Consider the following 14,869-nt stretch of genomic DNA (forward strand, 5'->3'; position numbering starts at 1 on the left):
GGTCTCATGTTTGGAAAATTACTTGTCTCAGTTATATACACATCAGAAATGTTACTGACTAGACCATGATTGGAAAATTAATTTCTGTTTTGTACAGCAGAGGGCTACATTTCATTTTGTAAGTAGTTGATTACTGACAGCAGTGATTTATTTAGCACCTAAAAAGCTGATGGATAAACATGAATGTTTCAAATAATTTAGCAACAAGCTGTGAGATGGAATTCAATCAGTTACAGTGCCAATGATTAGGACAGCCTGTTGTGAGAAAATCCCGAGCTGAATGCACTGGTTTTGGTTTATATAAATGTTGGTTTCTATAAATGTTTTCACTGACTATTGTTTAAAATAAGCAGCATGCTGATTTTTATTGCACTTCTTGCTTTTAAAAAATCTACAAAACTGTTCATATACTTCAGCAATTGTATTGTTACTATTTTGGAAATGTCCTTGTATTCATGAAGACTGTTGGATTTTCAGAAGAAATACCAATAATTGTTTTCACATAAACTTAATTTAGTTCCCCAATTTATTTAATAGAAAAAAAACCTAACAGCCCAAAGAAAAAGCAGCAAGTGTGATGTATCTCCTTCTAATCTAAGTCTTGTGCATAAAAATTTTGAGTGTATATTAAAATCAACTTAGATAAGCAGTTCTTTAGTGACATATAATTTGTTTTTATCTTATAACCTGTTACTCTTTCTACTAGGGAAAAGTGGCCCAGACTGCTTGTATGTCAGCCTGCCAGCATCTTTCAACATCTTTAATGCAGATGCTACTGGACAGTGAATTAAAACAAATAAGCATGGGAGCAATTCAACAGTTTAATTTAGATGTGATACAGTGTGAATGTAAGTAGATGTTCCAGAATTCCTATCTATATCTGTCTTAACACTTAAAATAAGTTCTTCAATGTAATCTACATAGTGATCTTTTTCCAGGAGCTACTAAAGCTCTGTCTTTAAGAAAAAAAAATAAATGTACAGTACATCTTTTTATAAAGTATTTATGATTATGTATGTTAAGGATTCTGGGGGAAATTTTATGATTTTTTTTTTGATGATTCAAGTATCTGATTGAAATATCTATCTCTTGTTACCCCTAATGGAATCATAATTGCTATATACAGTAGAAAGACTACAGCCTAGTACAAAATTGTCCAAAGTTACTACATAAATTTTAATTATTTGTTTTTTACTTCTGAGTTTTGTAATTTTTAGCTTTGAAAGATGAGAGAAAAAAGTTAACTGTGTGTGAAATTTTCATTTTTCCTCTTGAATTTATGATGATGCAGATTTCTATAGTTCCCTCATGGAACCACTGCTGCCTCTGCTGAATATTATTACATCAGATTTTGTTTTCTTCTCGTTGTTCAAAACATGGCATTAAATTATTTCATGAAAATAACTTCAATCCAGCACTGAAGGCAGGATTAATTTCCTCATGTTTTACACAGAGAAAGGAAAGAAGTTTATCAAGGAAGCTGCTTCCATAACATTGTTGCATTACAAGTAGTTATTAGGTCTTTTTATTTTGTAGTTGATGACTGGGATACAGTGAATAGGCTCCCCAGTGGGTTTTTCCAATAAATATTTTTAGATTGTTGGGCTCTGTTTTTTTTCAGAGTGTCATTACTCTTATGTGTTTGAAGCATGAATCTCAGTGATTTTGGTGACAACTGTAAAAAAGGGCAATTCTACAAGTTGTACCATGAGGGTTTTTTGGGACATATGAGAAAACCTGATAACTACTCAATTAGCAGCCACCTATGGGAAACTGGAAATTTGATTTCAACCAATTTGGTATAGATCACAAAAGGTTCTTGTGGGTGTCCAGGGACAGAGTTAAGGGACATTTTGGGGTCTTGAGTCACAAGCTTGCCTTTCCTCGTCCTGCCTTCTTACGTTCCAGCAAAACTCTGTAACAGGTAGTGCAGGCATCTTTCTGGCAGTCCTTCACCATACAGCCTAAAGGCCTTTCAGTGCATGGAATGAACTGACAGGATTATCAGGGTCTGATTGAAAGAATATTTGTCATCATGACATTAAGTTTATCTCATGATTGCACAAGTTGGCCAGATGATGGTTTGATGGTTTGTTTTTTTTCATTTTTAGTGTGCTTGAGGATGCATATTTAATAGTGCTCTTTTCAGATGGGTGGGTAGGGATGTGTGTGTGCGCATTGGTGTAGTTTTCTAGATGTAAAAAGGATCCTAGTTGTAAAAATAGAAATTCCACAATATTTTTAACACTGGTACCATAATCATTCATCTAGACAGGCTGGATTGGTGCACCCACTAAACAGTCATCTGCCTTCTGAACAAGAGAGTAACAGTGAAGAAGGCTTGCTCATTACCCTGTTATTCTAGTTCTAATTTTAAAAGCATAATCTGTGAACAGTGCAGTACTTTGCTACTCTGTATAGAGTGATCAATTCACTACTGCTTCACTTGGTGATTTCTAACCGTACAGGAATGAAATGCATGCCTTGCAGGTGGCTTTCACAGCATCAACAGTATGGTCACAGCAAAGTAATGAGAAGTTCCAATGAGTCTGACTGTTGTCTGGTCTCCAGGCTGTTTTCAGATCTTTTTCGCCTTTGCCCTTTATTTTACTTTATTTATTTTACTACTTTCTGCCATCTTGTTTGCTGCACTCTGGAAACTTTGACCTTAGTAGAGTTTTATTTCATCTTCTGTGTTAACATTTTAGTATTTTAAGGTTATTAATATAAATATAATCTTAAGACAACATGTTTTGTTATATGTAGCTGTTACACTGAGCTTATGACATGGACAGGACATGCAAAACCTTGGACCAAAGTGAGAAAGTTTCAGGAAACTAGTAACTTTAAGAGTGAAAAATGCACACTCCACCACTGCATAACTTCTAGCATGGGCTGTACAGATGCAAATAGAATAAACTTTAATTATTCCTTTTTGCAAGGCTTTCCAGGCACACTACAAAAAAATTGATTTTGCACAAAACCCCTTTGAGTAGCTTAAATATAATAATGGGAGCTTGTCAGAATAGTATGTTGCAACAAATGACATCTTACAATCTGTGGAATAATTAGGCAACACAAGATTTTGCTCAGACTGCTTTTCTGTTGTGGTTTCATTCATAAGGTCCATCACAGGCACATTCCAGGCCTCACTGTGATGCCTGTGATTTATGTTCTTGCTCATCACCCTCCCCCAGCTTTATTCTTTGACATTTTGGGATTAATGGATACGACAGTGACATTTCAATTAGTGCTTAGAGTGTGCAAATAATTCACAACTGTTGGGTAGTTTCCTACTGTATTGTATTCACGGGTTTGACAGTTTACCTACAGACACAATGCAGTATGCTCAGATGCATTTTGAGCTAAGAAGTTACATGAGATATAGAAAGGTATGATTTCACTAACCTGCACTGCATTTCTATGCAAAGTATCTAACTCTAAACAGCATTTGTTTCCCTTTCAAACATTCCAAAAGCTTTCAGTTTTAGTTGTTTGTCCTGTTTTAATTGAAGTATTTCTCCACTTTCTCTCCATATTACACAATTTCAAAGCAGTGTTTTATCTCTGCATTTTACACCATTCTTTCTCAATGGTGATCTTCCACTACAATGATTTGGATTGTTACAGCTGTATTCAGAAAAATTAAATGTGCTAGATCCCACTGAATAAAATTCAAAGTGTAGTCTTTTGCTTGGATATTACATTTCAGTTCCCTGAGAAGAGAAATGAGGAGGGAAGGTGTTTGCTATTTCTTGAAGATGAAGTGAGATAGAGGAACCCACATTTGAATTTCATGAAAAGCAAGGTGTACCTAATAGAAAAGGAATTTTTAAGAGATGCCATGCAGATCTAGATGCTTTACATCAACTTTTTGTTAAGAATTAGAATTTGTCAGAGTTCTATTTGCTGAAAGAGTTAAATGTAATTTTTGTAATTTATGTGTTTTACCACAGATGAATTGTGAGACACGATTATTAAGCAGAAGGAGGTGTGGTTGAGTGGGCATCCTTCTTCACCCAAACATGAATCTGTGCAAGGATGCAAAGGTTTTGGGTGGTGCCCAAAAATGAGAATGATTTATTGGAGAATAAACACAGAATAGGATGCAATATACCTTCCTAACCATCTCTGTGTAGGACTTCCTGCCAGGCCCTTCATTTTCACTCACTATGTGGGGAGCTGCAGTGTCTGAGAACAACAGAGATCTTGACCCAAGTGCTTTCTGTTGAGCATACCTGAAGGTAATCAGCAGGTGGGCATGCCAGAAACTGAGGAACCCAAATTCCTGATTTTCCTTGAAAGAGCGCCACACTCTCCTCTGGAGGCCCTTCATTTTACCTGCCTCCTCTCCCATCTGGGAAGTCAAGTTAACTCACTTGAGACCATCCTTCATCTGCTGGTCACATATGGCAGTATGGGAGTGAGAAAAAGCAGGGAGAGCTCAGCAGTGCTGGGGGCAGGGCTGGAGGCTACTAGGCAGCCAGCTGGCAGCTCCCTCAGCAAGGCTCCCCTCTAGGCATGTTTGAACAGCTGGAGCATCCAACAGGGCTGCAAAGTGGCTGAGATAGTCACCTGATTCTCCATTCTTCCTTTAAAAATATGTTTGTAGCTTTGCTGTCCTGCCTGTGAATCAGTGCTATGGAGCTGCCGTAAAACTATTCTGATTTAGCTTTGGAACGGAAGTCTGGACCCTGATTTTTGATTTCTGCCACTGAGCAGCAGAACTGTTTTTCAGGAACTAGGTACTGAATTCACAGACCAAATGATAGCTAAAAGATAGAGTTTTGAGAGAATAAAATGAAGAGACCTGTTAATAAATCTAGGGGTGCGTAGAAATTCAGTAAATTTTAGAGTTAAAGATATCTTAAATTCCATTTTAGCTGACACAGCTCTTTTCTTGTGATATCCATTGAGACATATCAATTCATATATACCCTGTATACAGAATGTAATTAAAGGATCAAAATAGGCAAAGAAAATGGACTGAAGTTTTATTTACAATATTTAAATTTACATTTCTTGTATATGTGCTGCCTTCCAGCCTGGTTTTATATTATTACATACTTCATGAGATCCTGCCTACGGTCAGTTCCCAAACTGGCTGTTGCAGGAAGTACATTGACATTGTGTGTATTGTGGGCACATATTGTGCCAAAGAGCCTGTTGTGTGTACACAGAAAAGGTCTACACAGTATCAGCAAAGTGCAGGGAATGAAGATGTTAACAAAAGCCTTGTGAATACCTGATTCATGTAATGCATTCTTTCAGCCTATTTCCCCCAGAAACTTTAAAGTTTCTCATTCAAGCTGCCAAGCAGGTAGTTGTTTATGACAGTTTAATGGTGATCTTTGCATTTTCTTCTCATATATTATAAAATTCCTGAATGCATTTATGCACACTAAATCAACCAACAAACCAACCAACCAGCCTCTGACCCCTCCAAATCCTCTTTAAGCCCAGAATGAGTGTACAGGGTGAATATTTAATAGATGCATATATGACAAGTGTTTCATCACTATCTGGAAAAGGACCCTTAGGACAAAGACATTAAGAATGTTAATCCTGTTCTTACAATACCTTTCTAAAATGATGTGCAGTAGAAAATATTTAATTAGCTTTGTAAAATTGTTAGTAAAAAAAGCCCTGAGCTGAGGGCAGGGGGAACTGTCTGACCATTATCCTAAGCAGATTATCTTTTTGCCCTTTGAACTCATGAAATTGTAATAATGAAACAAATTCTACTGTAGTCACCTGTCAAAAATGACCCAAATGTGAGTCTAAATGCTTATGCTCTGGTGTTACAAATACATTAATAATTTAAAACTGTTTTAAAAAGGAATAAATCTTACACAGTAATCAAGTTTTGATACCTTATGTGCTTCTTCCTCTATAGTTGCAGTGGTACTAGGTGCTATGTAAAGAAATTAAACAATGATGCGTTATTTAATGTGTTAGGATAAATCTAAACTGTTAGCCTGGTGAGCTGCAGAGAGGATGCAAATACTTGCCCTGTGGCAAGTAAAAGTATCTCACTGTAGAAAGGTGCCTCCCAAAGCATGAAGTACAAATAGCTAACTGAAAAGTTTGGCTGCAGGTCATGCTTTTCAGTTTTATTCTCTTTTGGGTTTGTGGCCATTCCTTTGCTGTAGAACTTCTTCTCCCATTGTGGAGTGGCTGGTAGATTTTAAAGTCCAGTAAGGGAAGCTGCACTCAGTCCACTGTGCCTGAACAGAAAGTTATACAGGCTCAGGTACAGATGGTCCTTATCTTTCAAAAAAAATACAGGTTCTCTTTCCTTGTTGGGGGAGTGTAGAGAAGACCCCTTCTGACCACTGCACTTATCCTCCTCATTAGTGTACTGCCATAACCCACATACCTCTTTTTAGCTGTCTGCCATGGAGCATTGCTAAGAGCTCCCTGCTGCAGTGTGGTAGTCCCATTTTCGAATGCAGTGTTTGGCTGACCCCCTGGGCCAACATTATAGGCCTGTCTGTCCCACTGGCCATGAAATATACGCAAAGACAGCCATGGGGACACCTAACCCTTTAGCCTAGGGCATTCAGAAGGGTGCTTTCAGAGGCCTGGAGATCTCATGGTTTTCTGCAGGTTGGTGTTTGTTTTCTCTTAGCTGCTTTTTGAAGAGTTTATTATTATACCGACTCTCTTTATAAAATGTTGGTTTTGGATATGCTTTTGGTGATGTCTTTTATCTGTGGTTTTGGGTGTGGGTAGGTTTTGTTTGTTTGTTTGTTTGGGGGGGTGTGTGGTTATTAATTTCAAAAGTATCTTTGTGATGGGTTGCAAACTCCCTGAAAACTACCCTAGAAAGTTGGTATTGCTTATAAAGTAGGAAAACCAGACAATTTAACATCTGGACTTGAATACAGCAATCAGTGAGCATTTGACAGCTGTTACTAATACTTATCTGTGACACAGAATTGTTCTTCCTAGGGCACTTGATTGCTGTCATTTATTACTTCAGGTGATAAAGAATCAAGTCATATTCAGTTTAATTCACTCTCTTATTACATAGCTATCCACAATTTTTTTAATTTTTTTTTTTTTTTTTGCACTACTGTAATACAAATAACAAATTCTACCTCTATTGGTAAAGTTGATACTATATTCATCTGTTGCTAAGCTCTTCTAAGATATTTTAAGATGGTCTTACTGTAAGTAGGAATCTTTCTTATTTTCATTTACCAGTATCACAGTATCACCAGGGTTGGAAGAGACCTCAAAGATCATCAAGTCCAACCTGTCACCACAGACCTCATGGCTAGACCATGGCACCAAGTGCCACGTCCAATCCCCTCTTGAACACCTCCAGGGATGGTGACTCCACCACCTCCCTGGGCAGTCCATTCCAATGACAAACGACTCTCTCAGTGAAGAACTTTCTCCTCACCTCCAGCCTAAACTTCTCGTGGTGCAGCTTGAGACTGTGTCCTCTTGTTCTGTTGCATTCCACATAATAGTTTTTATGCTTATGAATATACCTGTGAGTCTGCTTTGAGTTGAAACCATATGTTCAAAAATAAATGGTTGAGCCTATTATTACACCATTATGTTAGTTCAGACACCAGTGTCTTCCCAGATGTTACTTCTGCTAGATGATCCAAATTTTCTGTCTAGCCATTTAAAAAAAAAAAAAATCTATTAAAGATTTCACATTACTTTTAAATATTAGCAGGAGTGCATGAGGCACAGTAGAGTCGAGCACTAGATCGGGAAATTGTTTTGACCCATATATTCTGTTTCTTCTACAATTGAACGACTTCTTTCTCAAGCCTGGAAACACTGCCTCAGATAATACTTTTCTAAAACTGTTGCAGTAACACATATTTTGTTTTCTTAAGAGCTCTGACTGAAGAAAATGAGCAAAATTATCTTTTGAAGTAAGATGAGTAAGAGCTTTTGAAGCTCTTTTGAAGTAAGATGTCTTTTTTGAGTGGGGCTATGAGGCAATGAGTGTTTCTGCAAGTGTCTTTGTTATTAGCATGGGATCAGGATAAGAACAAAAAAATGTATATTTTGAGGTTTGATAATTACTGATTGTTTCCCAATTTAAACAGTTATCTGATGTTTTCTCATTACTGTAGAACTTACCATTATTTTGTATGTATAGTTTTCCACCTGTTGTCTACACACTGAATTCCCACCTTGGTATTTGTCTTCTATTGCTATTTGGCTAGGGGGAGGTGGGTTTATATTGTGGAATGCTTAACAAAAGCCATGGAACTGGTATTATTCCAAAATTCTTCGGTAATCATTCACCTCAAGTGAAAGAAAGATGTTGGCTCCTGTGATTGTAGCATTACTACTGGGTTAGAATTTTAAGCAAAATTCCTGTTCGTACTCCTTAAAGTATTGTCTTTTAAGATTGTTGAAAAAATAATGGGGAAGTTGTTTGTTGGTTTGTTTTTAATCACTGCAAGTTATTAGTTTAATCTTTTTTTCTAGTACACTAGTTGCATTTTAGCTAGCAGTTATATTGTATAGAGCAGGATTTTCTGTTACATATTTTACAAAATTCTATATGTGTAATATTTTTAACCTTTCTTTACAGTGTTTGCTAGTTCTGAGCCTGTGCCAGGATTCCAGGGAGACACCCTGCAGTTAGCTTTCATTGACCTCAGACAAGTAAGGCACTCATTGTTTTTTATCCTACTAATTTCTCCTTTTGACCAATCCTGAAGTTATTAAATTCAAGAACCTTTCATGTTTTTGCATCCCCATGTAATTAATTTTGAAAAGTACTTTTTGAAGCATTATTAGTGGCACTATTCCCCATAATTTACCATAAGACTGTCTCCAGTGTGTTGTTAGGGGGCACTGTACTACTGGTGGTACTGTTAGATAAAAGATTGAATTTTGGTCCTGGCAATTTTGTAAAGGTCCTGTGACACCTTTTTTGGTTTTGCAACAGTATGCATGTTACCCTGGTGTGTGCTGGCCTGATTGCACTCTGAGCAATTGCTTATGTCTACAGAACAAACTCCCAGGAGAGCAGAATCAAGCATGGTCCTTTCCTTAATTTGTTACATAGAATTCTTTTAAACATTCAGAAAGTAACTTTATCTCCAAATACCTGATCTGTGTCACATATCAAAATTAATTTTAAATGCCTTAATATCAGAAGCACTTTGGCACAGTTCTTGCCAAAAGGAAGATTTTTCCGGACTGAGGTAAACTGCTTGAAATGAAGATAATTTTTATTCCCTGCTCTCTGTAAATTCTGACAATATATCCACTCACAGCAATTAATTTTCAAAAACTTTCCATACTTAAAGTAAGCTTCTGGAAACAATTTATTATTTCACAAAATTGAGAGTATAAGTGTCATTTAAAAAGTGAAAATAATCATTAACTGTACATGGAGAGCCCTTAGCTCTCTGTGGGTGCTGATAATATTTTTCTGCACCATTATAAGCCCATCAAGTCATCAGAAAAGAAGACAAGTGTAGAAAAAATTCCATACCAAATTATCTGTATAGTAAGAATACTTTTTGCTTTTAATAGCTAGTAGTTTTTTCACAGCAAGAATATGAAAAGGCATTTTGGAAGGCAAAATTCCTGAGGCAAATGTATTCCAGTTTCTCCTAACAGTGGAAAAGATTTCATTAAACCTTCTCTTAAATTAAAAAGTTAAAAGGCAGAGTTGTCTGCTACATTCTCACAGTAATATAAGAAGAATAATATCTACAATGGGATAAGTGGGGACGGCATGAGGAGGATGTAAGATCATGGCAATAAGATTTGTTCATGTGATACTTGTGCGCTAGGAGTTCTAGAATTTCATACATAAAGATATACTCTGCCAGACTTCAACTACCACAACTCTTGACTAGAAGCCCTCCTCTTTTGGATTGGTTTTTTCATTCTCCTTTTATTGTCAATGTTAGAAGTGACTAAACATCTTCCAAATTGTACTAAGCTGAAGAGAGAGCATGTTGAGAGATTTTGGCACCATTTCTGTCATCTGTCTAAGTGGCATAAATCCTTGCAGAGCCTGTATTTGTTTCAAGGGAAAACGTGGTTTCCAGCTGTGCAGGAGGGCAGGGTGTGTACATACTTGCTACAGGAAATAAATAATATTTTTATTTGTTCTAAGCACCAACTGTCATGTTACATAAGTGGGGATTATGTTGCTTAGGATAGCTCTCAGTTTTTGTTAGCAGCTTATATTTAGAATTCTCTTGATGCAAGTAATGCTTTAGAGCTCTGTATGCCATGGGAATCTTATCTAATCCACTTCAGATACTTTATAAACAACAAAATTCTGGACAACTCTCTTCATTGGCTTGCAGTTGGAGCTTGCAGGTGTAGGATAGTTCTAGTATATTTGTTTTAGTTTGCTTTTTACTATATTTTTGCATATCTCACCAAAAGATATTGCAAGCACAGATTAAAAACACTCACCATTTAGTAAGGTTTTGCAGTGTTTTTTCTCTTCCTTATTTGTGATCCATTTCTGTCTTAATAGGGTGGATGACAGTTCTTTTCAAGAACACTTAGAAAGGCAACAGAGCCTTTTTCAGAAAGTTCTTATAAAAGGTCATGCTTCTGTTTTTTAGTTTGAATTTGATACTTCTTCATGAATTGCAGGATATGAAAGATAAGGAAGTAGGTCCAGTGGTCAGGTTTTACCTGCCCACCCGGACTGTGCCCTGAGGTCAAACTCCTGATATTGGCTGTTTGGTACAGAGGAGCTGATGACAGGTAGGGGCTGATACAAGGGGGAAAGCTTGAACCATATCAAAGCTAAAAGGCAGGAGATTTGGGACTCAGTGAGAGACTGTAGCTAAAAGATGGATCAGCAGGATTGCCCTCTTCTTAAAAAGCAGCTGACCTGCGAGGGAAAAGACTTTATCGTCCTGCCAATCACATGGTTGCTAATGGAAGCCAGTTATCTCAACAACAGCTTACTCTGTCATACTAGGGCAATGTGCAAGATTAAAGAGGATTGGGCAGTAAAATATTGTAGAACATTTTACTAAAGAAGTAAAGTCACTTGCAAGGAGCCAGCTTGGAATACAGAAAGGGCTACACTTGGATGATTACCATGGTGGGAGAAGCAGCTTTGAAAAGAATTCCCATAGATATTTTCATCTTGATCCTCCATCTTTCCCTGAAGACAATGTATGGACGTTGTGTTGTCTCCCACAAGCCAACTTCTTTCCCCCTTCTTTCTTCCTTCCCCAGATGTAGGAGGGCAAATAGAAACAGCTGACACGAGAAAGAGTTTCTTCTAAGATGAGAACAGTAGTTAGTAGCAGGAAGCTCTAAGAGGCAAGGAGTCACAAAGGGCAGGTACTTACCAATGTCCTCTTTGATGAGTCACCTCCTTCTCCTTATGCTATCCTTTCTCATGCTTCTGTCATACTTAAGATGCTCCTTAAAGATCTTTGTAATCTGCAGAAACCCTGGTGAGGCTTGGGGTTTTTTTGCTATTCCCACAACCATAATATCTTAACATCTTACAGAGGTGACAGTGTGGTTGACTAATCACGCATGGTTCATGCTAGTAAGAAATTACATGGCTATGATCACCTAGAAAGTTGCAGTTCCAGCTAATTTAGCAGCTCCTAAAGCAGCAAACAACTGCTAAGAAAATGGGTATAGATTCATGGTTATCTACAGCTGCAGTAATTGTGTCATGCCTTATGCCATTTTTCTTAGAATATGACCTGAGGTCATACTTCTCCTTACTTAAAGCCACTGAGGGGCAGGCAGCTCAACAAGGCAATTGTCAAAGTGACATGGGCTACTTTAAAGAGACTAGTCTTGGGAATCTCATGAAGATGACCCAGCTTTCCTGCAACCTGAATTGCTCTCTGAAGATAATCTCTTACTGCCTGGGTAAATATCACAGTGGCCCAAAGTGTGGTGGAATAATGAACTTTGAGGATTTTGCTAACAGTTCACATCCTAGGTTAATTGGAATTAACCTTCAAAGGTAAACAAGTCTAGTTTGTCCTACTTAAATTAGTCTCTGAGGAAGCTCAGCCTCCGACATGAATTAGTTTTGTCCTGGTTATGATCTGTTCTTTAGTCCTAAAGACTAAGATTACTGTTCTGGAATGTGAAGCAGTTTCTTGGATGTCCTGGATACTGAAATACTGTGAGGAAAAAGGCCTGTATTTTACAATCGGTGCATTATTCTTTGGAGACCTGGTGTGGTGTGTAGCACACAGGAATGATAACCTTGTGGTAGTCTTAGAAGTCAACAGTTGCTGCCTAAGGCAAATTTCCTGATTCTTGACCAGCTGGGTGGTAACAAATGTCTATTCTTGAAATCAAATTGTTCCTGCAGAGTTATAACCTAAGCTGCACATGTGGCTTGACTTTTTTTCACTTTTGACTTCAAAGTTCTTCCCAGTATTTTTACCACAAACACTACTTCAGGCCTTCTCCTTCTACTGTGTGATCTCAGATTAGTAGTCAGCTAGCTTGATGATTGTGGAATTTTCTTATTTTGACAGGGGTGAGTGAGAACAACTGTGTCTCCTTTGTGCTCTTTTGGCACTTAAGTACATGTTAATATCCTCCAGCTGCGGTCAGTGCTGGTCCTGCAACAGGAGCAGTACTGCAATACCACAGTATTGGGGCTTTGAAATTAGTAGGGTACACTCACCCTTGTTCTCTACTCCAGAGAAGAGTCTTGAACTGAAAAAGCATCAGGATTTTCCAAGAGGGAGAAATTCCTAGCAGTATGTTTAGGAGTAAGCCTTAAAAACTTCAGAGTTTAAAGATGAAAGTAAGCCTGTCTTTCATAAGGCAACAGTTTGAATTTTTAATTAGCAAGTAGTACAGAATATTTAATCTTTCACTTCCTGAGAGAAATGATTGTTGAGACTTTCATCTTCACAGATTCTTTCACAATGCTTACTGATTCCTTTTCCCATAGCCATGCACTCCCCAGCTTCTCTGAACAAGCCGAGGAGCATGCTACAGCTGTAACATGAAGCCCAGCCTCAGGGTGCTGTGTAATGGGATTTGTGCTTCTCTAGCTTTGAGTGCAATGCTGCTTATTCAGCTAAAGAAAGGAGATCAGGTTTCAGACAGCAACGAAACCGGAGTTGTACCTCTGGATTTCAGACCACAGATCCTCACTTGGCTGGGGGAGGAAGGCTTGGCTTTCCCCTTCTTCATAAACTGACTCTGCATGAAAGCAGGAGAAGCTTGAGTCTGTGAGCAAAACAGGGATGCTTCAAACCTCACTGTCTCCTGTATTTGCATCATACAGAGGTAGCATGCGTATGCAGAGCTGTGTTCAAAACGGCTCCGTTATTTGAGTATGACTGTATGCTAAGTGCATGTTATCTGGCTTGCAAGGGGATGCACAATGTCTTCTCAAAGTTCTTTATTCTTACAATTGGGAATTCTTCACACAAACATGACAATTTGTTTGTAAGCACTTATGTTTCCTGGTGGAATCTCTTACCTTAGATTTATCCTTTTCAGCTAAATTCTGTGAAGCCTGTAGGTAATCACAGTAGGCTGAGATCACAAGTTGTGTGTTTTATTTATGAGGAAGATCTCAATCAGTGCTCTGTACACAGAAATAAGCCAGCTCATTACTGAGATGGGATTTATACTTGCCAGCTGGTAAGAATTAGGAAGCTTTTGAAACAAATGCACAGAAATTAGCAGTGGGGGGTCAAAACCAAACATGGCTTTGGATACACTTATCTTGATAAGGATTTGCAGAATCAAAGCAGGATTACAAGTCAGTCACTTCCTGGCTGTAGGTATTCCTGCTCTGATACTCCAAGGAGCCAAGAGTATACATGTGAGATACTAGGTGTATGTGTGGTCTTTGGGACATTGAATCATTCATCAAATTCACTGCAAAACAAATGGAATTCAGTTCAACATCTGAATTCCCCTTTTCCAGCAGAGAACTGCAAGTAATGTGTTGATAGTGTACCAAGTTTTTGTTCTAGATCCTGACCTACTGACAATGAGGGGTCGCACCTAAAACAAGTTTGAAAATCTCAAGTGTGCAAATGTTGTTCACATCACTAGTCCTGTCAATAAGTTGCTTAACTAAAATGATATACATGTGGCCATTTAGCAGCAAGATATACTACTCCATCTATGGCAAAATCTGTACCAGTTTCTCCAGAATGAAAGGTATAATGGCTAAACTGAATGTCATCTGCTACTTGACAGTAAAGAATGCTGTAGATACTTAAACCATGGAAATTGTCAAAAATAATTTTCTGGTTTTGATTTGGAGTGTTTTAAAGTTAATTAATTTAAGAGATACAATTCTCATAGATCTCCACTTACCAAACCAGGTATATGCAAGAATTAGATGAGCTGACAAGAAGTCTGTACTGTGTATTTAGAAAATGACAGAACTCATAAAGCACTGGTTCAGCCCGACTCAGAGACCTGCAGGTAACAGTCTTCACATAAAAACATAAGCCTTAGTTGAAGAAGAGGAGGGGCTTTGTTACTGTTAGGGGAATTTATAATTTTTGGAAGTGAGACTAGAAATGTTGTGTGTTAATCTCATTTGTCATATGCAGATGAAACGCTTGATTTCCTACAGCAGTGTAAGGGAGCCCCAGCTTCTAAATACTACCATCATAAAAATTACAAAAAGTTTCACCAGAGTGGTCAATCAAAGCAGGTATTACCAAAAATACCAAGAAAGGTAGGCAAAAGCTGCCGTCAGGACTATTTACATGGACATATTGTGAGTCCCTGTCTGAATGCAACTGTCACATTTAATCAGCTTTCAGCTCTTAGTCATCAGGACTTTCACAAGACAAAGTTTAGAAATAGTTAATTCACTCAAAACCTATGGAGTTATTCTTGAGTACTGTGTTCAGTTCTGGGCCCCTCAGTTTAG

General features: G+C 37.8%; 1 protein-coding gene across 6 annotated transcripts in view; it reads left to right on the forward strand.

The window, feature by feature from the left end:
• EXOC6 (exocyst complex component 6) overlaps positions 1-14,869 on the forward strand; it is a 121,393-nt gene that overhangs the window by 87,297 nt on the left and 19,227 nt on the right. For all 6 annotated transcript variants that reach the window (XM_068139655.1, XM_068139657.1, XM_068139651.1 and 3 more), the window contains 2 exons: positions 707-848; positions 8,573-8,646. In XM_068139655.1, coding sequence (XP_067995756.1) covers positions 707-848; positions 8,573-8,646 — 216 coding nt within the window. The remainder of the gene's footprint in view (positions 1-706; positions 849-8,572; positions 8,647-14,869) is intronic.

This window comes from Melanerpes formicivorus, unplaced genomic scaffold (assembly GCF_026170545.1).
Source record: "Melanerpes formicivorus ecotype bairdi unplaced genomic scaffold, bMelFor1.0.p_v2 SCAF_6, whole genome shotgun sequence".
Lineage (NCBI taxonomy): Eukaryota > Metazoa > Chordata > Aves > Piciformes > Picidae > Melanerpes > Melanerpes formicivorus.